The sequence below is a fragment of the Coenobita brevimanus genome, chromosome 97 (genome assembly GCF_032717465.1).
Source record: "Coenobita brevimanus isolate Jiangsu-jjx chromosome 97, ASM3271746v2, whole genome shotgun sequence".
Taxonomy (NCBI): Eukaryota; Metazoa; Arthropoda; class Malacostraca; order Decapoda; family Coenobitidae; genus Coenobita; species Coenobita brevimanus.
In genome coordinates, this window is record NC_137050.1 from 17,311,686 (window position 1) to 17,337,464 (window position 25,779).

General features: G+C 42.9%; 1 protein-coding gene across 1 annotated transcript in view; it reads right to left on the reverse strand.

Moving 5' to 3' along the window:
- Positions 1-25,779, reverse strand: part of LOC145413616 (uncharacterized) — a 569,601-nt gene that overhangs the window by 183,712 nt on the left and 360,110 nt on the right. Inside the window, exons 23-24 of the mRNA XM_080283270.1 lie at positions 2,535-2,715; positions 2,111-2,319 (exon numbers count right to left, since the gene is read on the reverse strand). Of these exons, the coding sequence (XP_080139396.1) occupies positions 2,111-2,319; positions 2,535-2,715 (390 nt within the window). The remainder of the gene's footprint in view (positions 1-2,110; positions 2,320-2,534; positions 2,716-25,779) is intronic.

Below are 25,779 nucleotides of genomic sequence, written 5' to 3' on the forward strand. Positions count from 1 at the left end.
TACAGCATTGAAATTTAGCCTAACGCTGAATACTTATTAATATTGTATTTTAGAATAAATATCAATCGTTTTGAAACCCTTATAAAGAGTTAATATTTCTTATGACGAAAAAACTGTGATGTCGATAAAGTAAGCATGTGTTTACAACTGAGACGGGGCTCTGACGACAGTGTGAGGAACGTGTGTGATAGTGTCCAAGTTTTGTTCCACTTAAATGTTCCTCAGCCATTCCTGATATAAGGTACCATGTGATACCCCCTTTAGTTATGGACACTAAAGAAATGGAGACAGCCAAAGAGATCTGGCGGCAACTAAGCCACTCCCAAGCCTCGGAACCCATCAAACCACCCAAGCCGTAATCCTTATAAAAGTTTGATAGCCTTTTATGTTGTTTATTTATTCATTATACTGTTATTATTAATATAATAATGCTTTATTTCATGTTAGAGGAGAGATTGGCAGGAAATCATAGGCATAAAGTGGTTAAAAGTTAGAAAAATGGGCCACCGAAAAACCAATTAGAAATTTTCCCATTGATTATTCAGTTCAGCTATCACACATTCAGCTATCACGCGCGTTTCCTGTGACCAATTAGGCGCGATAGCAGGGGGTTGAGTGCATGTTGTGATGAGGAGCGGTAGACTGTGATGGTCTGGGCACACTGAGAGGATGGATGATGACAACTGGGTGCAGAAAATGAGAAGTGTGAATGTCAGGGGTATGGTGGCAAAAGGCAGACCAAAAAATACCTAGGACAAGGTCATAAAGTGTGACCTTAGGGATAAGGAACTGAACACAGAGACTGAACATCATGGAAAGCCGTCATTAGGTGAAACCAAAGCTGATACATGCATGCATGTTGGGACCTTTATAAATAATACAAATGATATGAAAAACAACAATAAAGCATTTTTTTTAAAATTAAATGCACTGATAGATGTTGCTTATAGTTATGAAAAGGGTACTATACTGTAATTGACTTTCCTTGTTAAGTACTTTCATAGCAAGAAGAGTGCGATAGCTTTGCAGCTCCCTTCAATTTTCCTCAATTTTTCTCACAGCTTAACTGTGATCAACGTGATTTTACCCGCAGTACTGAAGATGATGAATTTTATGATAACATCATGATCAAGAACTGCAATAATGAAACCAGCAATCAAGTAGGTTTGACTGCAATGGGACAAACGGTCATATATCAAACGAAATACTTACACTGTCCTACTTTTTCCATATACAGTTAACTCACATCTACTGTATCACGGGTTTGTTAGTCACGGTTTTCTAATTCACAGTGCTTTTCCAGCCAAACCGAGATAGCTTTGTATGCTGCAGTAACCAATATGATCTACAGTACTTGACAGCTGAGGTCGCTGTCCCGAGTGACTCGTTTCTGAGAAGTTTTCCAGGTCACAGCATCGTTTATGCTACTTGCGGCCAGAAGCCAATCATAGTCAAGAATGACAAGCTAACCACAGCGCTTCCTACCCATGCCTAGAGGCAAGCGGGTGTACTAGTCCATCCTGTTGTCCCAACTACTACCATGCTTGCCTCAAGCTGAAAGCCTTGGAACTCCTGTCCCTCCCCGTTCATCGTCGTCAGTCGGAGTTACATAAGAACCTTACGCTATTGTTCATTCCCATTAAATACATGCATTACATATTGACTTAAAAGGTGTTAGTGTTCGCTAGTGACTAGTCAGGTGTAAGTATGGCGGTAGGGGACAACTCTGCTGAGAGGTTAGATTCAAAAGTAATTTTCCCCTTAAGTTATGTTAATTATAATTCATGGAATTTCTAAGGCACGGTAGGTATCAAGACTAAAATAACCATGAATTACCCAAGTCGACTGTAATGTAAACTTTCTGTATTTGCTAATTTAATGTCAGTGCCAACATCTGCTCATTATTCCTTCATTAATTTAAAAGATTTGTCATAAAAGTCATGGGAAATACATAGTGACAATACCAAAATGCTGGTGGAACAAAAAATTATAATGGGCAGTACATCTGTATGTTACTTTATGTGGATGAATACATTTGTTATACCTGTAGTATAGTAAATGAATGAATTGTTCAAATTTGTATTCAAATTAAAACTTAAAATTACTGTACCTCTTCTGCCAACATGAACAAGTAGTTGACAACATGTTCTGGTTTGCCCTCAAACTTCTTCCTGAGCACTGGGTCCTGCGTGGCAATACCAACAGGGCAAGTGTTGAGGTGACATTTCCTCATCATGGTGCATCCCATCACTATCAGAGGTGCTGTGCTGAACCCAAACTCATCAGCACCCAGAATGGCAGCCATCACCACGTCCAAACCTGCAGCCAGCACACTTTTTGATGCTTTATGGGACAGACACCTCTTCCTTGATTTCCAGATAGACAGATATATATATATATATATATATATATATATATATATATAAGATGAAGTTATTTTACAAGTTACCACAAGTCATACACACACACACAAAAAAAAAACTCTACAGCCATGCCATTATATAAACACGGAAATATCAGAACAGTTTACTGACCACATCGTATCTGTCCATCAGCCTGGAGTATGACACGTGATCTAAGGTTGTTGAGGACCAGTGTCTGGTGGGTTTCAGCAATGCCTAGCTCCCAAGGCAGCCCAGCACTCTTGATGCCTGTCCAGCTACTGGCTCCAGTTCCACCATCATGGCCAGAGATGGTGATGTGCTCAGCTTTACCCTGCATATGCCAAGAACTACTTATTCGACACTGAAATGGCTAACACAAGAGCTTCAAAAGATATAAATACTGTACTCTCATTTCTATTCCAATATTTTGTGACACTTGAGGCACTCCCCCCCCCCCTCCCTAAAAAAATACCTCCACCCATCTTCAATGATTAATGTCATAAAGTTTAGACTGGGGTAAGCTCTGGCTCTGTTCAAAAACACCCATATATACAGACAGTTATCCTATAAACTGCCTATCACACGCAGAATATACAACAAATACCACTGAATTAAACTAAAACTGTCAACAAAGTGTGAAAAATAAGATGAACTTGAATGTTTACTCGGCAGAATTAGAAAAAACTTCAAGGCAGACAGAGGACCACATCAGACGTCTCTGACTTTGTTTACACCACTCTTACAATATCACCCATTTATCAAGGACCTACCTGTCTAGATAACCAAATACTGTACTCCACATGAGTGCTCACAACACTACCATGTTCCGTGTTACGAAATAATTTAACAAATAATTAACAAACATGTGAAAAAGAGAAGAAAATCAACTAAGAAACCCTATCACCACATGAACGCAGAAGTGAAAATGGCCACTGCTTTGACCCAAACAAACAACACCACGTGTGCCACATGTTGTCTGGGGAACGATATGTTGAACTCCACGATGAGTGACAACTGCAAAAAATGGATCCATTATTCCTGTACACAACTGCCACTCTACCACTACTAGGATTCATTAAATTCACCAGAAAATACACGCATGAAATGTTCTTTACCACAAAGATACAAAGTGACAGTGAGAGGGGTACGACAACCAACGACATCCAGCAGGCAATCAGGTGCAAAAGAACAAACTTACAGAAAATGCCCAAAATGTAAGTACCAGTATCAACAACTCAGTAGGGCCTGAGGAAGCTAAATCCGTAAGAAGCCAAAATGTGCTAGAGCTTGGCATAGGGGATTCACCTACATATATTGACCTTAGCAGCTAAATCAAACAGCGACTTCGTCATGTAGCCAGTCCCAAACCATGTCTCCACACTCTAGCCAGTTCCAGAGGCCCATTACAGGTACTACTGACCCTAACCCATGACCTAGCCATCGAGACAAACAAACTGAAAATGCATATAAAGGAAGTCAAAGCCAAACCCAGGCTAAAGTAAACCACCCCAATAAGCCTAACTCAACTCATACCTTCAAACAAACACAAAACCCAACACCCACCCAAAACTCCACTCAAGTCAAGGCAAACACTCAGCCACACACTGCCATCAGGACCAAGATAATCAATCGAACAAAACAAACCCTCATCTGCAACTTCTGTCAAAATGGCACATGTAGGCATGAACAAGCCGGAAGAGACTGTGAGTACAGCCATCCCAGAGCATGTAGAGGACTAACAGACCATAGGCCAAATTCAAAACTAGGTTGTAAACTTGGTCAAAACTGTATGATGTACCACCCAGTACTATGCCAAGACTCAGTTTACAAACAAGAATGCCTAAACAAAGACTGTACCTTCCCACACATACGAGGAACCTGAAGGTACCAAACAACCCAGAGCAGCCAATACAAAAATCCTGGCCCAAGTCCAACAACACCATCAGTACCATAAGATCAACCTTGCCTGGCCCCAGAGCCTCACCCTCAACTTCCAGAACACGCCACCGACACTAGTTATGGCACAGGGATGAAACATGGTCCTCACAGCCCAAGCCACTCCCTCATGAGCAAGGAGAACAATGGACAACCCAACCCTGGAAATGAAAACTCACCTGCATTTTTTAGATTGTGTTAAAGGACTGCAAACAACTATACTATAGACTCCCTAATGAAGACAATAGAAGCCCAAGGGTACATGCTGTCAAACTACCTGATGGGAAGACAAACTGCCAGGAAGGACAACCCAGCTTTCCCTCAGCTGAAGGCAATGAACAAAACTCATTAGAACATGCCCTCAAATAAACATACAAAGTCTGTACCCCACATGCAATCAATGTAAAGTCCCCTTTCTCACAGACCTTGCAAACAAAAATAACTTCCTATTCCTAATGCTCACCGAATTTCACGCAGGCACAAACATAGAAAACGCTGAAATAACACTAGAAAACTATACACCCTTCAGAAGAGATCATGAAAATCGAACCCACGGAGGAGTCATAACATATACTAGAAATGACCTAGCAGCTGCACCAAAACCCTAGTCTCCTACTATTTCCCACATAAGCAGGCTCAGCCTTGTCCTAATAAACATATAGTGCCCCCCACTCTTCAACCCAGAGAACTTTAAAAAGGCTGTCCAAAAAATAATCAACACCGTAGGCGAACTTCCATCATCAATGCCAGACATCCTCATAACCAATGATTTCAACTTCCCCATAATTCAATGGCCACAGAACAAGATATCTAGAGGGACACGGGAAGAGCAAGTACAAGTCAATCTGCTAGTGAAGCTAAGTGAAAAGATTTTCCTAGATCTACTCATAACAAAACTGACAAGAAAGGACAACATCCTAGATCTCCTCTTTCTCAATAACAAACAACTAGTCTCAAATTACGATGTGGAAAAAGCCATCTACTCTGACCACAAGCTAATCACAGTCTACACAAATTACCCAAAATGCATACACCCACAAAAAACTCAACTATACTGGTGCAACAGAACCAGTTCCACGAGATTAAATTCCTCAGTGAAGCAGCAGAGTGTGAAAATATAATTTAACACCTTAATAAGGTAAACTGGAATGAAGTCTTACCAGACAAAAATCCCACCCATCAACTAGGCATCCTCACTGGAATCACTTGAACCCTGTCTCCTAAATGTTCTCAAAATGAAACCTAAGACATGCCAGCACATTATACCATGGGACAGAAAAACCTTAACTCACCGCATGCTGGCTATTTTTAGCCCTATGAATCACCCCAGTGCCGGCCATTTTTCGACTTATTTTTTTTATTTTTTTTATTTTTTTGCTAAAATGATAGATTTTGATGTGGAAACAACGAATTTTGCCGTTAAAATGCTCACTGAGGTTCAGAAATGGGTTTTATTGAGTCCAGCATGCTCATATACAGGTATAGCCACTCTCTCACGCTCACTACATACGTGAGAGAAAGCCATTTTCTATGTAGGGTATACTCAGGTATTTATGCTGGGAAGGTATAGCAATGTTCAGTACACTTTTCTGATTACTTATTACTTCAGCATCTATCACAATTTGCATGTCTTTCTCACTGTGAATGCATTATCTTACACTTACTTGAAGATAGGTACAACCTGACTTCACTGAGTACAGTCCTGGCACTTACAAGAAGGTATTTACAACTTGACTTCACTCTATAGTCCTTACACTTACAAGAAAATATTTACAACTTACCACTTGCATGAAAATAATTACAAAATGCTTCCACTATGTACAGCACTGAGTGAGGCACACAGGGAGAGTGAGGGGGGAAGTGAGTGAGTGTATGGCCTTAACAGCCTGGGGGATGTTAGAGGAGCAGTTACCTTACATGCCTGCCAATTTTTACCCGCAAATCTTGAAAAATGTGGTCCCAGTAAAGTTCTTTATTTTAGACTGTTTTAAAACGGCACTGGCACTGGCCGTGGAAGTATGTCAGACTGTTTCAAAACAGTACTGGCACAACACGGGTTAATGGGAAAAGAACAGTGCCAAACAAGAAACTGAAAGAAACCACCAGCTATCTATCTATCCACTGCAAGACGCCTTCATCCCATAAGGGGTGGCCACAAACTAATTGCCTCCATGTTGCCCTGTCCCCTGTCATTTCTCTACCCTACTCCCAGCTCACACCCCCCTCTCTCATATGTCTCATCACTCCACCCCTCCATCTCATCCTTGGCCTCCCCCTCCCTCCCTCCACCTCACGCACATACACTCTCCTTGTCAGTCTCTCACTCTCCATCCTCTCCACATGGCCAATCCTCCGCAGGGTGTTTCTCCTAATGCTTCCTATCACATCCATATCCACACCATAATGTTCCTTCACTTCCTCATTTGTCAGTCTGTCTCTCCAAATGACTCCATATGCTCTTCTCAAATAACTCATTTCCATTGCTCTCTCACTTGACTTGTGTCCCGCCAACAAGGTTCAAGCTTCACTTCCATATTTTAGAGTTGGTATCACAATACTGTCATGCACTAACTTTTTCACTTCCATGCTGACTTCCCTGTTTATTACTGCTTCCAAGGAACCAGTAATCTTTATTCCTTGTTGTACTCCTTCAAGCACTTCACTCTCTAAACTTCCATCCTTACTCATCACACTACCCAAGTACTTAAAATACACTCACATTTTCCATTTCCTCCTCATCCAACCTCACTCTACATTCAGTGACTTCATTTCTCTCAAAGACTATAACTTTATTCTTCCCTACATTCACCTTTAGATTTCGTTTCTTACACATTCTCGCAAACTCATTCATCAAGCCTTGCAGCTCCCCACCGTCTTCACTTAATAACACAGTATCATCTGTAAACAAGTGTACAGGGAGTTTCCAAACACTGCCCTCTCATCAGGACTGCTCCAAGATCTACTGCCCTACCTTTTATCTCTTTTATAACCCCATCCATATACAGATTGAACAACCATGGAGAAATGACACATCCCTGTTTCAATCCAACCTTCAAATAGAAAAATTCACTCAGTTCACTATCCACACGCACTGCAGCCTTAGCACCCTCATATATACTCTTCACAGCATTCAACGATTTCCCATTTACTCCATATATTCTTAATACTTTCCACAATCCTTGTCTATCTACCCTGTCATATGTTTTCTCTAAATCCATGAAGGCCACATACAATTTCTTTTCCTTGTCTAGAAACATTTCTACAAAAAATCTAATAATGAATATCTGATCTACACACCCTCTTCCCTTCCTAAAACCACCCTGTTCTTCTGCAACTAATTCCTCCATTATTTCCCTAACTCTGTCAATATGTATCCTACCATATACTTTTCCTATTACACTACCAAGATAAATGCCCCTGTGATTACCGCACACTTCTCTTTCCCCTTTTCCTTTGTACACGGGAATAATTACACCTGACTTCCAATCCTCCGAGACTAACTTCCTCAAAGGCCAATCTGCACACCTTCCACATCCACTCCACTACTATCTCTCCCCCATGTTTCAGCATTTCACCACACACTCCATTTATTCCTGGGGCTTTCCCCATTTTGACTTTCTTCATTGCTTCCACAACTTCCATCCTACAGATTTCTTCCTCTCTTTTCACAACCCTCCTTCTCTCAGCCATTCCCCAGCCACTTACAGTCGCATTACTTTCATTCTCTATGTTAAACAATTCCTTAAAGTGCTCTCTCCATCTACTCACTTTTTCATCCTTCTCCACTCATAATCTACCATTTCTTTCTTTCACTCCCTGACTAACTTCTTTAACACCCTCTCTAACTCTCTTTACCTCTTTCCAGAACATTTTCTTACATTCCCTCCACCTTACACTCAAATTCCTTCCAAATTCCACATCCATTCTCTTCTTACTCTCTCTCACTAATCTTTTCACCTTTCTCTTCCGTCTCTACAAATAACTCTCTCCTCCATCTCTCAACTTCCTCCACACCCCTGTTTCTCATCCACTTACTATATGCTTTCTTCTTTTGTGCTACAGCCTGTCTCAACTCTTCATTTCACCATGCTGTTCCTTGCACCCCTTTTCATCTTCTCTTCACCCAACACACCACCTCACATGCTACACAGATTTCTTCTGCAAATATCTTGCATACACTTTCCATGTCCCCTAACTGCTCCAAATCATAATTACTCAATCACTCCTCCACAAGCACCCATAGAGAAACAGTGACAGCTGCCAAGATCAAAGAAATCGAAAGAAAAATAAAACAGTCCCACGAAGACTAAAGGCAGACTGAAGAAAACCAAGCACTCTCAAACAAAGTGAAACCCAAAATTCTTCTTCAGGTATGCTATGAAATCTGCTAGGACAAAGACCCAAATTGGACCTCTCTTGTCACCAACCAGCATCCTGGAAGAAGATCCCCTAGAACTGAGCAACATGCTCTTAAACCAACATGAGGCCATCTTCAGCAACCCAGATGAAGAAAGGAAAATAAACTCCCCAAAGTACTTCTTCACATACCAACCCTACCTACGCTTCACAACATTAACTTCGCAAAAGAAGCAATCAGTCAACTGACACCAATTTCTGCCTCTGGACCTAACAGTATGCTGGCTATATTGCTCCTGAAACGCAAAGAAGCACTCGCAGAACCCATTTTCACTCTGTGGAGAAACTGTGGATTCTGGAATAATACTCCAGATATAAAATCAAGCCTTAATCACACCCATCCATAATGGTGGAGACATGGACAAACCCTTAAACAACAAACCAATTGCCCTGACTTCACATCTTATCAGAATCTCTGAAAAAAATGAGGGATAAAAAAAAAAGCCTACCTTCCTAGAAAACAACCACCCCATGAACAAAACACAACATGGGTTTCGAAAGGGCAGGTCATGCTTGTCAAAACCGCTAGCCCACTACGACTGGATGCACCAACCAAAATCTTTGAAAAAATTGTGAGGGAAAAAATAACTATCTTCCTAGAAAACAACCCCCCATGAACAAAACATAACATGGGTTTCGAAAGGGCAGGTCGTGCTTGTCAAAACTGCTAGCCCACTACAACTGGATGCACCAACAACTGGCCGACAGAAACAGTGCAGACATAATCTTCCTGGACTTTGTGGGTGGTAACCATATAACCAAACCATACGTGCTCCCTACGTGTCAACAAGTGGGTTGGTGGAGGGTTAGTGCCCCTCCCTGTAAAACCAATAACTCAAAGTCAAATGGCCACCCCTTACAGGATTGTGGCATCTGGCAATAGACAGATAGACAGGAAAAGAAAACTATCAGTAAATAGTCATTTACCACCATAAAAATGACTAACATACTAAAGAAAACAACCAAGGAGAAGAGGAAGTGAATCAGTAGGGCAATTCTGCTTCTTAAACTAACATGAGGAATTATGTGACCTCGAGTGGACAGCTTGGCTGTTAACAAAAGTTGGTCAAACCAGCATCAGTTGTATACAGTTCTTGTGCTTTTAAAATTATGTGAGTATTTTATCTGTAATTATATTAATGTCACAAGTTTATGATGCACAAAAATGAGTATTATAATGTGTATTATTGAAAACACAGTACTGAATCTGAATACTGCTGTTCATGACTACAGGCTGTGGGTAACGCTTCATGAAACTCACATTCTAACCCAGCTGTGATGGTGCGGGCCAATGAAAAACAAGTACTAATGGCTAAAAAGTTCCCGACCAATGAAAACAGCTCACTTATGTGGTGATGTCATTTTCTGATGCACTGTGCCAATGTTTGAGAGTCTTGGGCTCTGCCCAGCTCAGACCTACTATATTGATGTTTTTTAGCCAAAAAATGTGCTATAACAGAAGGAGTGTGGATTTTCATCTCTCTGTGATAAAAAAAAATTGCTACAACCAAGGGATTACTGTACTAACTTCTCGTAACACTCTCCGGTCAGATTATTCACCTTTGGAGAGAACTCTGAGGATGACTGATTTGGAAAACAACTTAGGTGTATTGATGTGGTAATCTATTGTTCATTGAAGTAGAGAAAAAGACCCAGAAACTGCTAGGCTACATACAGAGGCAGCTTCATCATAGGGGTAAAGAGAATGTTCTTTCTCTCTATAGCTAATGAACATGGCAGCTTCTGGAGTATGCTGTGCAGCTCTGGTCACCTACACTTAAGAAAGACATAGACGACGTTGAAAGAGTTCAAGCTTGAGCTACAAAACTAATCCTATCCATCAGGAGACCGAGTTACCAGGATCACCTGAGGGCTCTGGGGTTATTTTCGCCAGAAACTCATAGCCTACGAGGTCAGCTCATTGAAGTGTTTAAAGTATGCAATGGGTTTGATAATATTTACTACAGAAAGCTGTTTAGTCTCAAACACAAATTCAACATGCAACCATGTTGGAAGCTGGAACTGAAAAGATTTAACACCAGCATGTGTGAAAAGTTTTTCACATACAAGATCTGATCCATGTGGAACAGACTCCCCAGGGATGTTATTAACAACATTTCAGTAGAGCAGTTTATAAGAAACTTTGATTGGAGCTTACTAACACCAGAATGACTGTGAATTGGATGTGCACTCCCAAACAATTGTGAAGTATCTCCTTGGTATTCTCACTCTCTCTCTCTCCCCCCCCAACATTTTCATGTTTACGTGCAAGTTACCTACCTCTGCCGATAATACCAATTACCTTTCTCCTAAAAACTTTCCTCACCATTAATCTTCATGATTTCCTTGAATATACCTAAACCATATCATTGTACTGTACATTTCTCCTAATCCACTACTGTAACTCACCTAAGCATACACCCTAGACCTGCTACATGTTGCTCCGTTGCTTAAACCACCAATCCTACAAATGCTTGAAGGTGTCCTAATAAGTCATTCCCATTACTTTTATCCATGACAGGTCTCTGACTCAGTTCCCAAGTTTTGCTCCCTTTTAGAAAGTTTCAAAACTAGTACTTATACATCATATACTCACTTCCATATATGAGGTGCTACCAAAAAGGTCCAGTAATTTGAATAACGCAACAAATTAAGTTACCTTACCTCCTAGTTCTCACTGTCGCCTTCGAAGTAGTCACCTTGGGCATGTATACAGCGGTTCCAGAGTTTTTTTCCACAAGTCCACACATCCCTGGAAGGCTTCAGACATGATGGTCTTGAGCACCTCCTGCGATTCTGTCTGGATCTCCTCAATCGAGTCAAATTGACGCCCTTTCAGTCGTAGTTTCAGCTTGGTAAACAGGAAAAAGCAGCAGGGGGCAAGGTCAGGCAAATAGGGTGGGTGGAGTATGACTATTGTGTTAGTGGAAGCCAGGAACTGCCAGACAATAATCGATGTGTGGGCAGGGGCCTTGTCATAATGCAGGACCCAGTCCTTGTTCTTTCACTGTTCTGGACGTCTCCAGCGGATGTTCTCCATCAGATGCTGCAAAACTTTACAGTACAACTTTCCACTGACAGATTGACTGGGTGGGATGAATTCCTTGTGAGCATTCCTTTGGATATCGACCTGACATTGCTGCGTCATTGGTCCGCCATTGCAAAACCGCCAAACCACCAATACACCACGCTACAATAATAAGCGCAGCTCAACAACACGTCTGCTCACAGACACGGCCAGGGCCACACTGATGCACAAGGGATGCTGCTGACTCATCCTAGCAGCAAAAGACAAAACTACAGACGGTTGGCTCTCTGTTCAAATTGCTGGAAATTTGGGGTAGCACCTCGTATTTCAGCTTTTCACAATGCCACTCAATTCAAGAAATACTCTCCTCCCAGCACTTAACTTCCTCTCTTCAGAATTTACTTGAATACAGTGGACTCAATCTTTATGCAGTTAACTGGGAGTGGGGGGGGAGGTAGACAAGCTGTATGAATGACAACCTCATAAATGGTACCATAAGATCCACCACAATATGGATTATGGGGGAAAAGGGATTTTTTTTTTTTTTCCCCTTCCAACACTTAACTTCCTCTCTTCAAAATTTACTAGAGTACAGTGGACTCATAGTCTACACAATTAACTGGGAGAAGGGGAGGGGGAGACAAGCCATGTGAATGATGACTGCGTGAGTGGCACCATAAGATGCATTATAATATAGATAATGGGGTGATTCTTTTTTTTCTACAATGTCCTTATTATTACCCTGAAAGCTGTACCACCATTAAATATTTTCATACATACTGATCATCACCAAGCATATTAACCAGTAGGGTACGCAATTCTCCAGCCTTGACTACCACCCCAGGACGCAAAAACAGGCCTGTTTTTCAACTATGTCAAAGATTAAAAGTTTTATGCCTGATTTATAGAGCATGAATTTATACACCTGAAAACGCAAACCCCACCCTCCTGAACCCAATAGTTACCAAGCTATGGCCCGTCAAAGTTGATAATAGTTACCCATCACGGACCCGGCAAGAAAGAGAATACACCTCTCACCAGTGCTGGGCAGGTGTGCAAACACTTGCGCAAAGAGCAATTGTGCACCGTTACGCTCCGGTGAATATCGATTGCGCATTGCGCACCAAATGAGACCATGCTCAATATTGCGCTTTTGCACATGAAAGGCAGGTGCACAAGTGAAAATTTAGTTGTGCTTGCACAACTAAATTTCCACTTATGCACCTGCCTTGCACACCTGTCCTGTGGATTGCACACTGCACAGTCCAAGGGACACGTGGTCTTGGGAGCTTCCTGTATGTCTGGACAAGGGATGGGGGAGGCTCGGGTGGGTCGTGAGGGTTCTGGCTGGAGGAACGAAGGGTAGTAGAATTTCTTAACCCTTACACCGCAGGCATGTTTCCCAATGTTTTGCGTGTCCTGTGGGGTTATTCGGGCTCCGACAGACTCTCAAAAAATATTTGCCAAAAATCAGTTATTAGTCCTAGAATATTAAAATTAAATATGCTTATGGCACATACCTTCAGCTTTCTCTTGGGATGTTTGTTGAGCCTTTGTCGATTACCGTAGGACTTGTGGAGACCTCTGAAGTTGGGTAACGAAGTCTCCACTTTAAACTTCCCGACAACCCGTAATATGATTACCACAGCCAGATATTAACACTATAAACACTACTCTATGATCATCAAGTAGTTTGGGATCCATACTCCAAAAAAAACCCACCGTGAAAGCAATGAAAATTATAAGCGCGTATGACCTTCCCACTTGCGCTAGTTCACTGTTGGTATTCTGTCATTTATTATTCATAAAACCCCTCACGCTTTATATTTCTATTACTATATAACACTTATATATATCTGGAGTCTTTATCCATAAGTTTCCTTCAGTAGTATTAGTTTATTGTCACTGAAGTCATTCAATTTTTCATTCAGTAAAACACGTAGAGAGCCACGGATTCACTTTCACTGTTATAACATCAAGTATTTGTACTCATATTCTTATATTACTAATTACTCACATTTCTATTTACATTTTCTATTGTATTTTCAATATTTACACTTCTATTTTACTTACACTATGTTATTCACTGTCATTTTCAGTAACATAAAACTATATTACACTGTTCAATCATATGTACTGTACATCCATTGCTTTCGCTTGCTATTTACACATTATTTTCACATTACTTTCCTTTCCCACTTGCACTTTTAGAACTGCTTCTGGCTGTGGTAATCAAAGAAGCAGGTAACACAGAGGGGAACCTGGCACTCAGCGCATTGCCAAGAGGTGCGTTTGTGCTCAGGTGTGCTTCGGGTGGTATGTGCAAACACCTGGCACCTGCGGATTGCAGCCTTCCTCTTGCCTGTGGCAGGCATTTGCACCAGTCTGTGCCGATCCATGTACGCCCTTTGCTCAAGTCTGTCGGGAAGTGTTACTGGATGGCGCCTTGGAGTTGCTGCTGTCACCCTACCATATCTTTCCAGCAGCTGCTGAACACAAGTCCTGGCGAACAACCTCAGGGAGAAGGACTTGGGTGGCTTGGGCGTTCAGCATCGTCATGTCTATGAGATGCAGAAAAACTTTCCTGTACCACCTAGTATTCTTCCTGAGGCAGTCGATCTCTCCAATCATCATGTTGGACTTGTCCACCAGCAGCATGTTGATACTGTAGTCTAACACAGCATCAGGTTTCCTCACAGGTTCGCCTGTCCTACGTTCGACCTTCCCACTGTCTGTCATTTCCCCCTTATGTACGGTGGTGAGCATGTGCACGACCCTCTTGTCATGCCACTGTACTGCCAGCATCTTCTCAGACTTGCGTAAGTGCACGTCTCCTCGTTGCGAGGTTCCTGCCTCTGGGAATTTAGGGAAGTGGGCACAATTACTCTTGACAGTGTCGCAGGAGCCGATGCCATGCTCTGAAAGGTATTTGGCAAGTTTCAGTGCTGTATAATAGTTGTCTGTATACAGCACATGATTCCCACCAAAATACCTTTCAAGGAGCACTTTCACTACAAAGCCTGAGAAGCCAAGGGGGTGTGTTTTATCCAGATCGACAGTGTTGGATGAATAAATGACGAAGTCAAGGATGTACCCAGTCTTACAGTACAAAGAACTTGATTCTAAAGCAATGGCGTTTGCTTGGAATGTACTGCACAAACCTAAGACGTCCTCTGAACAAAACCAAGGATTCGTCAATGACAACCTTCTGAAAGGGGTGGAAGAATGTCATAAACTTATCCTTCATTCTGCTCAGAATCTCCCGGATCTTCCAGAGTGGGTCGGTTTGGGAAGGTACATCGTTGTCGGCAAAGTGCAGGTTTCCCATGATGTTCCGGAAGCAATCTCTGGCCATGTACTTATTGAAGGTGGGTAAGGGTAGTAAGGGGTCCATGGATCAGTATTCTTCCAACTCATGCTTCTTTGAGTGTGGCATGAGAAGCATGAGAGCGAAGAACACATAGAGCTCCTGCACTCCCAGCATGGACCACTGTTGCATCTTGGCTGCACCTGTACCACTTGCAGCACACTGTGATTCATACCTGTTGGTCTCATCACATATGTGCTGCATGACTTCGTCATCTAGGAAGGCCAAAAGGAAGTCCACACATTCAGCATCCACATCAAGAGTGAAGGCAGGCTGTATTCCTGAGGAACTCTCGTCAAAATCTAGATGTTCTGGGACCAAATCGGACCCTTCTGTCCATGCAAAGGCGTCCAGGATTCCCTGTCGTGGCGGTGTAGGGTGGGTGAGGGTGGTGGGTGGCTGTGAGGCAGATTTACCACGTTCAAGGTCACTCGCACTGACCCTGGGTTGTCGTACAGCACTAGCAGCCCTTACTCTACTAGCAACTCTACTTTTACGGGTCAGGGATTTACCTCTTCCTCTATGGCCTGCCTTCACTGTTGATGCTGGTGGTGACTCCGACGATGAAGACTCCGGAGATAATTCAGCAGAATAAGAGGAAGAAATGAGTGAAGTGGGGCTTGGGGAACGGGGAGGTGAATCAACTCGGGACTCATGGCGGGCTGGGTCACGCGGGGCCATTGTTCCGGGAATAACACGCCGCCTTTTCACTCCCTTCCCAAATTCCTTCCCTTGCTGCACTGACGGCTCCTTTCCCTTGGAGCTAGGGATAACTTTGGACACTGAAGCACTCGTACTAGTACTTTCTGGCACGATTTCCTCACCCGGATCATCACACGAATCCCCCGAAGGGTCAAAATCACTATCCATCATCACCACTGATAATTCCGCTAGTTCATGTTCCACTGCAGAGTCACTTAGTCCTTTCCTGCTTCTCTCACGAGTTTTTCTGGGTGTAGAGGTCAAGGGGCCCTTTGCAATGGGTGCAGAAGCGGTAGAAATGGCGGGGCGCGAGTGCGACATGCTTTGACCACAGCGGAGGAAAAGGAACTAAATGCCGCGGCTTATCTGAGAAGGCAAGGTTGACAGTGACAATGGGGCTGACAGCTGCTAACTTACATGCTAATAAATTATTGGTAGAAAATCTCGGCAATACATAAAGAAATAGGTAATTCCAGGTGAATGTAAATGTCACTTAGGCTTCTCCCTTCCGTTCTGATATATATTTTTATTACAGAAATAGATTACAAGGCATAATTCAAAGGAGAAATTACTGTGGTAATTTAGCGAATGAATGCATGTGAGGTGCTGTCAGGTGATAATTAGCCAATTCCTGGTGTATACCACTATCACTTACCTTATTTTTTTTTTTTGGTATATATTATTTCGTATAAGTACAGTATAAGGCATAGGGCTTATTTCAATGGATGAAATCTGTGGAAAAATCCAGGGGAGATTTGCTTAGCACAGCGCGGCCGGGGAGGTGAGAGGACAGGGTAATAGAGGGGAGGTAGGGAGGGGAGTCAGGAACAGGGGAAAATCGCTAAAATGTCAACAATGGATGGGAGTACAGATGAGATTTGGAGTGCTGACTAGGAGTTGGACATTGGCAGTACTGATAGATGATAAAAGCCACCACTTGAAAGCCCAGGATAATTCAAAATAACACAGAATCACAAAAGTGACGCACTGCGGTATGATCCATTGCGCCCGAGCGTCACGAAAGTGACGCCCCGCGGTTAAGGGGTTAAAATGCTTCAACAGAGATAATGTATTTTAATATTTTTAAATTATCATTATTAGTAAATAATAATAAATTGAAAATACATTATTTATTAAGAGTAGCATGTGCAATTCCATACAAAAATCTTTAAAACATTATTTAAATCAAATATCCACAACCTGATTTGTTAGGCTGTGGATATTTGATTTAAATATATGTTTTAATCATTTTTGTAAGGAATTACACATGCTACTGTATATCTATATTGAATTATTAAATAAAACGTCTTGTGAAAATGCAGATAAAAGTAAAACTGGCAAGGCTGTGAACTGTGGATTGTGCATTGCGCTTGCGCAAGGTCCATCTTCGTTTGCGCTGCCCACCACTGCCGCTCGCACCTGTTTTCTTCACAAAAATACATACGAAAATCACCAAAATCAATTTTTTTTGTGTGCGTACAGATGTTATAAGCCATAGTAATGTGCTTAGGAAAAAATAAAATGATGACAAACCCCCCAAATAAATATGATAAATAGTAAAAATTATTCTCCCCTCCTCTCCCCACCCCTCCAATCCCCTACCTCCCCTTCTTTTCCCTTCCCTTCCCTCCCCTCCCCTCCCCGCCGAGCTGTCAAATCTAGATAGGGAAAATGGTCATGAACCCCCCCAAATAAAAATATGATAAATAGTAAAAATTATCCTCCCCTCCCCTCCCACCCCTTCCCTTCCCTCCCCTCCCCTCCCCTCGCCTATCCTCCCCTTCCCCTTTCCCTTCCCTCCCCTCCTCTCTCCTCCCCTTCCCTTCCCTCCCCTCCCCTCACCTATCCTCCCCTCTCCTTCAAGCTGTCAAATCTAGCTAGTTTTCGTTTCGTTTCATTTCCTTTCATTTTTGAAAGCTCCAACATGCTTGCATGCATAATAAAATAAAATTTCTTTTTTGAGTGGGTTTCAAATAAAGGCTGCTAAAATAATTGTGGTGTACATATCTGTATGCAAAGACACGAAAATAAATTACAGATAATGATTCAAAAACATACGCCATAAAGTGTAAAAAATACACAAAATATTTGAGGCTGGGAAAGTAAAGATACTGCGTGCTAGGGGGTGAGGGGAGGTGGGAGGAGGTGGTAAGGCCAGGAGGTGGTGTACGGGGATGGAGGGATGGGAGGAGACCACCACCAGACACAAAGGAAGGACCCCAGTGGAGTACAGGGACATAGAGGGAGGGTAGGGGGGGAAATACCTTCCCCCCACATGACTGGGGGGGGGACATGGGAGGGATCCACATGGGAGGGGGGGGGGATGCATGAGGAGGGTGTGGGAGGGGTGTTGGTGGTGGTAAGAACAGTGGGAGGTAGGGTAGTAACAGGGTAGTGGGGTAGAGGGGTGTGGCAAGAGGGAGGTGGGGCATACAGTACACCCCCCACTGCCTGGGTATGGGCCTGGGTCCCCCCTCCGATGTGTCCAACACTTAGTTCTGATTGGTTAGAAGCCATCTACATCACAGCTGGGGTGGAGCCACCTGCGCCAGTTTTTTGTGGATGTTAAACGATCAGCGTTGCTCGTCCTTTTAAGTAATTGCTCAAAAAGCTCGATCGACAAGCTTAGTACTTTAAGGGTTAAATACTGACTGTACAAGAATAATGGCAATAACAGTTGAATTTAAACTCACCTGAAGGGGGGACTGTAACAGAAATGACTAAGTTGACTGGGAGATGGGGGATCCGAGTTATGATGGCTCTTTTGAAATGATTCAGATTTATGATGATATAAAAGTTGGGAAGTGATGCAACTTACAATCATATGATCCTGGAATTTACAATGAACTCGCCATTCAAAATAAAGCAAAGAAAAGCTAAAAAATGATGCAAGTTGCATCATTAATGGAGTGTGTTGCATCAGCTGTTCTACACTAGGTCATGGATGCATGAAGCAATGCTTAGTCCTGTCAAGCCCCATCAAGCAACACAAGAAGAACAGCATCACATACTGCAAATTATATATAGTAACATTAAAGAGAATGGAATAAAGAGATGTACAAAGACTGAGTGAATGACTGTGCAGATACCCACTATGTGCACTGTTTATTCTTTCCTTTATGACTCAGTCCAACTCTAGCTCCTGCCAAAACAGCACGTGAAAAGTAGCATCATATAATGCACATTACTGTATTTATGGACAACATAAAATTAAAGTGAATGGAATAAGGACACTGAGTGAATGGTAATGCAGGTACCAGCTGTGTGCATTCTGTGTATCCTTTCTGTTAGAAATTATGGCTCAGTCCTGATCTTGCCCCACCCAAACACAACACGTGAAAAAGCAGCATTGCATATTACACACTACATTATTTACAGGCAATTTAACATCAAAAATGAGTGTAATAAGGACATCCAGTGAACATCTGTGCAGGTACCAGCTATGCACATTCTTTTTTATGACAAAATGTTTAAGTCCTGGACACAAATCAATACAAATGATCCTAACTTCATGGATAATGATTGCTTTGAAGAGGGTATGGAAAAAAAAAAAATTACCTAAACTTTTACTCAAATGATACGTAGGAAGTACGAGAGGCACATATACAACCACGTACATCAGAAATGGGACACTGATGAAAGTGGCAGCTGGGAGGTGCCTGTACACTCTAGCCTCAACTCACTCCAGCTTTAATATTTTATACTGTATATAATTTTTTTTTTTTTTAATGCTGTCACAACATGACGAATCTATTTATTGCGAGATGCCTTGATCTCTTAAGGGGTGGCCCCCCCAAAATTGTCACCACGTCACTCTGTTCCCCACCATTTTGCTGCCTTCCCCACAATTCACACACTCCCTTTCTCATATACCTCTCCACTCCATTCCTCCATCTCATCCTCAGCCTCCCCCTCCCTCCCCCCCCTCCACCTCACTCACATACACTCTTCTCATTAGTCTCTCACTCTCCATCCTCTCCACATGGCCAAACCACATCAATGTCTTTCTCTTAATGCCTTCTATCATATCGACACCCACACCACAATCCTCCTTAACTTCCTCATTACCAGTCTGTCTATATAACTCCATATGCTCCTCTCAAATAACTCATTCCCACTGCACTCACTCTTGACTTATGTCCTTCCAACAAGGTCCAAGCTTCATTTCCATACATTTGAGTTGGTATCACAATATCATGCAGCGACATTTTTTAACTTCCGTACTCATTGCCCTATTTTTTATCACTGCTTTCAAGGAACCAGCAACCTTTCTTCCTTGTTGTACCCTTTTAAGAACTCCATCCATTATTATCCAATCCTACATTGCCCCATGAGAAGAGAAGCCCAGGGCTAGGCAAGTTGGTCCTTACATTTAAGATGAGCGTGACCAGCCTCACTCGTCCTGAATGGTATTACATAAGCAATAAACCCCAACCACCCCTTGGATATAAACCTTCACCAGCTCAATCCGGCTGGAGTGCCGTAATTACCCACTAAACCACCATGCACCAAAATTTGGTTCTGTGGTTACCACCCAGCATAATAATTGGTTTCCTAGTGGAAACCATTTGGCTTATCACTCAGTGTAGAGTCACTCACAGGCAGAATGAAGAGGAAAGAATGAAGGAAAGAAAGACAGAAGAGGGAGTGTAAAGTCACTCATAAGCAAAAGGACAAGGAAAGAATGAAGGAAAGAAAGACAGACGAGGATGGAAGGAAAGAAAGATGGAGGAGAGTAAAGGGCAGACACTCGAGAGCAGCACTACATCGAGTGAGTGGATGGTGAGCGTCCCCACCTACCATTCATCCTCCAAATTTCCATCCTTACTCATCACACTACCCAAGTACTTAAAGGTACTCAAACTTCTCATTGCCTCATCATTCAACCTCACTGTGCATTCAGTGACTTCATTTCTCTCAATGACCATAACTTTACTCTTCCCTAAATTCACCTTTAAATTCCATTTCTTACACACACTCCCAAACTCGTTCACCAAGTCCGGCAGCTCCCCTTCGTCTTCACTTAACAATACAGTATCATCTACAAACAACTGAAAAGGAAGTTTCCAAACATCACTCTCTCTCACTGGGGCCACTCCAACATCCACTGTTCTACTTTGTATCTCTTTTATAAACCCATTCATGTACAAACTGAACAATCATGGAGATATGATGCATCCCTGTTTCAATCCAACACCGAGAAAAAAATTTACTCGGTTTAAAATCCACACACACTACTGCCTGTGCACCATCATACATACTCACCACAACATATATTTTCCACATTCCTTGTCTATCCACTCTGTCATATGCTTTCTCCAAATCCATGAAGGCCACATACAACTTCTTTCCCTTCTCTAGAAACTTTTCTACTAAAGGCCTAAGAATGAATATCTGATCAACACAACCTCTTCCTTTCCTTACCCCCCTGTTCTTTTCCAACTAATTTCTCTGTTATTTCCCTAACACTGCCAATAAGTCTCCTACCATATACATTTCCTATTACTCTATGAAGATGAATGCCCCTGTGACTACCACACACTTCTTTTTCCCCTTTCCATTTGTACAGGTGAATAATTATACCCGACTTCCAATCTTCCACGACTCTACCTTCCTCCCAGGCCAATTTGCACATCTTCCATATCCATTCTACTACTATATCTCCCCAATCCTTCAGCACTTCACCACACACTCCATCAATTCCTGGGGCTTTCCTTTATTGCTTCCACTACTCTCATCCTACTGATTATGCTTCATCTCTTCTCACATCCCTCCTTCTTCCAGGCATTCCACAGCCACTGATACTTGCATTACTTCCAATCTCTATGTTTAACAGTTCCTTCAAGTGTTGAAGGAGGCACTCTCCATCCACTCACTCGATGTAGTGCTGCTTTCAGGTGACTACCCTTTCCTCTCTTCCTGCTTTCAGTCCTCCTCTGTCTTTCTTTCCTTCATTCTTTCCTCTACCTTATGCCTACAGGTGACTCTACACTGAGTGACAAGGCAAATGGTTTCCTCTACACCAGGAAACCATTTACTAAGTTGGGTGGTAACCATATAACCAGATTACGGCACCTGGTGGCTTAATGGGTAATTAACCCGCCCCGTTCTGACTGATTTTCCACCACTGACTCCCCCCAATCCCAACCAATTTTGGGAAAAAATTTTTTTGGCTCAAACCTCCCCTTTTGGTGAGAAACATCAAAAATTCATAGAGAAATCACTAACCTGGGGTTTAAAATGCTCGATATAGGTAGCAGTACTCCTTATCTTACTGTTTTTTTTTTATCAGGCTGGCTCCAAAGAAAACGAGTTCTATGGGAGGGTAACTATTCCACCCCACTCATAAATGGTATTTATTTATTTATTTGGTACGAATTTACATGTAGGATGAGAGTATATTGGTTTTCACACAGTAATATAGGCAATATAAGCATTGTTTCACTCACCAAACACATCAACACACCTGACCTATTTTGGTGACATTACCTGATCATTTCTGACTGTTTCTTCCTCTAATGCTACGTAAACTTTGTCCTGCACATTGTCATCAATTGGGGAATTACTCTGGCCCTGAATTTCATACTGTGGCACGACATGTCTTTACTCTGGTAACAGGTGAATTGCCGAGACAATGGCGTGTGGGGGGGGGGGAGGTCATGTGGGGTAAGGCATTGTCCCTGCCTGGCATCTTGTAGAGGAAGGTGTCCCGTGTATACGTGCCAAAAATCACACGCAAAAATTGAAAATTGTGCAAATTAGGAACCTTGCAATTGATGCGCGTTTATATGTCAACAGGACTGACAGTGACAAAACGTGTGGACGTATATATATGTCAACGGGACGCAGCAGGTTAAGGCACTCCAATCACATTGAGCATGTGCAGGTTTTTATCCAAGGAGTGGTTGGGGTTTATTGCTCACGTAATGCCACTCAGGGATGAGTGAGGCTGGTCACTCCTATCTTAAATGTTAGAATCAACTTGCCCAGCCCTGGGCTCCTACTCTCCTCATGGGACAACACAAGATTTGATGAAGATGATGATTAACCCCTAAAGTACTAATCTCATCGATTGGGCTTTTTGCGCAATTTCTTAAAAGGATGAGCAACACCGATCGTGCAACATCCACAAAAAACTGGCAGCAGCTGGCTCCTCCCCAACTGTGACACAGATGGCTTCTAACCAATCAGAACTAAGTGTTGGACACACCAGAGGGGGAACCCAGGCCCATACCAAGGTGGTGGGGGGTGTATCCCCCACCTCCCTCTCGCCACGTCCCTCTACCCCATTACCTTGTTGCTACCCTACCTCCCACTGCTCTTCCCACCACCACCACAACCACTCCCACACCCTCCTCATGCATCCCTCCCCTCCCATGAGGATCCCCCCATGACTGGGAGAGGGTATTTCCCCCCTAATCTCCCTCCATGTCCCCATACTCCACTGGGGCCCTTCCTTTGTGTCTGGTGGTGGTCTGCTCCCATCCCTATACTCCCCCTCCTAGCCTTACCACCTCCCACCACCACCCCCAACCCCAATCCCTAACCTCACCCCCACCCCCTAGCACGCAGTATCTTTACCTCCCCAGCCTCGAATATTGCGTATTTTTTCCGTTTTATGGCACGTTTTTGAATCATTACCTGTAATTTATTCGTGTCTTTGCATACAGATATGCACGAGACAATTATTTTAGCTGTCTTTATTCAAAACCCACTCGAAAAAGAAATTTTACTTTATGCCGACGCATGGAAACATGGAGCCTTCAAAAACGAAAAGAAACGAAACGAAAACTAGCTAGATTTGACAGCTCAGAGGGGAGAGGAGGAGGGAGGGGAGATTAGGTGAGAGGAGGGAAGGGAAGGGAGGAAAGAGGAGGGGAGGGATGGGAAGGGGAGGGATGGGAAGGGGAGGGGAGGGATGGGAAGGGGAGGGGAGGGATGGGAAGGGGAGGGAGGAGACTGGAGGTATGGGGAAAGGAAAATTTTTACTCTATCATATTTTTATTGGGGAGTTCATGACCATTTTCCCTAGCTAGATTTGACAGCTCAGGGGGGAGGGGAGGGGGGAAGGGAAGGTAGGCAAGGGGAGGGGAGGCAAGGGGAGGGGAGGAAAGAGGAGGGGAGGAAAGAGGAGGGGAGGGATGCGAAGGGAAGGGAGGGAATTGGAGGTATGGGGAGGGGAGAGGAGGGGAGGATAATTTTTACTATTTATCACATTTATTATGGGGGGGGGGGCTGTACCATTTTACATTTTTCTAAGCACATTACAGTGGTTTATAACATCAATACATTCCAAAAAATATTGATTCTGGTGATTTTTGTACATATTTTCGTGAAGACAATAGGTGCGAGCAGCGTGTTTTCTTTTTCGCCAGGGCAGTGAAGGGTAACTATTATAAACTTTGACGGGCCATAGTTCGGTAACTATTGGGTCTAGGAGGGTGGGGTTTGCGTTTTCAGGTGTGTAAATTCAAGCTCTATAAATCGGGCATAAAACTTTTAACCTTCGAGAAAGTCGAAAAATAGGCCTGTTTTTGCATCCTGGGGGACAGTCGAGGCTGGAGAATTGCGTACCCTACGGGTTAAAGTGTTCCCTCCATCTGCTCACTTTTTCCCCTGTTCTATTATCAATCTACCATATCTATCTTTCACTCCCCTACTAACATCTTTATCACCCTGTCTAACTCTCTTTACCTTCTTCCAGAACATTTTCTTATATTTCCTCCAGTTTACCCACAAATTCCTTCAAAATCACTCATCCACTCTCTTCTTACTCTATCTTACTATCTTTTCACCTCTCTTCTTCTTTTCATATAACTCACTCTTCTGCATCTCTACTTTCCCCATGCCTCTCCTTCCCATCCACTCATGATATGTTTTCTTCTTTTGCACCACAGCTTACCTCACCTCTTCATTCCACCATGCTATTCCTTGCATCCCCTTTCATCTTCTCTTCCTCCCACACACCACCTCACATCCTGCACAGATATCTTCTATGAATATCTTGTACACACCTTCCACCTCCTCCATCTGCTCCAAATCATATTTACCCAACTGCTCCCCGTCACTTCTCTCTTATATTCTGCTTTTTTTCCATCCTTTTGCAACTTTTCTACCCTCCTTATATGGACTGCTTCTTCCTGTCCCCCTCTTTCTATTCATCCATCGCATTTGCACCCTGACTTTCACTACCACCACTTGGTGGTGAGAAAGTCCACTCCCCCAACCTCTGTATGCTCTTTCATCCATTGCATACCTTCCCATTCTCTCATCCATACTCACATAATCAATCTTTGCCTTCCATTCACTCAGTTCACCACCCACTCTTTTATATTTAAATGCCGTTATTAACAATCCAATGGGAAGTACTTATTTTGAGGAAGGGTTGGAAAATGAGAAAGGATGCAAAGGTGGTGTAAGCATGCACCCAGGTCATGACTTCAGCATCCTGAGATCGATACGTCACCTCGCAGGTATCTCAAATGTTTATCGCAGCCTGTACAGCTGTGTGTAAATGCTGAATGTGGAGTGCTTTGGGTTACTGCATGTAAGGCAACACAAATGATAAATGCATAAAAGGTGAGCCCACTGTACCATAATAAGAATAAAATATCAAACTTCAGTTCATTCATTCATCCATCGTCATCTAATCCTGCATTCCCCCATAAGAAGCGTAGGAGCCCGGGGCCAGGCAAGTTGGTCCTGACATTTAAGATGAGAGTGACCAGCCTCACTCATCCCTGAGTGGCATTACATGAACAATAAACCCTAACCACCCTTTGGATATAAACCTTCACCGGCTCAATCCGATTGGAGTGCCATAATTACCCACTAAACCACCAGAGGCCAAAATTTGGTTCTATGGTTACCACCCAGCAGAGTAAATGGTTTCCTGGTGTACAGGAAACCATCTGGCTTGTCACTCTGTGTAGAGTCACCCACAGGCA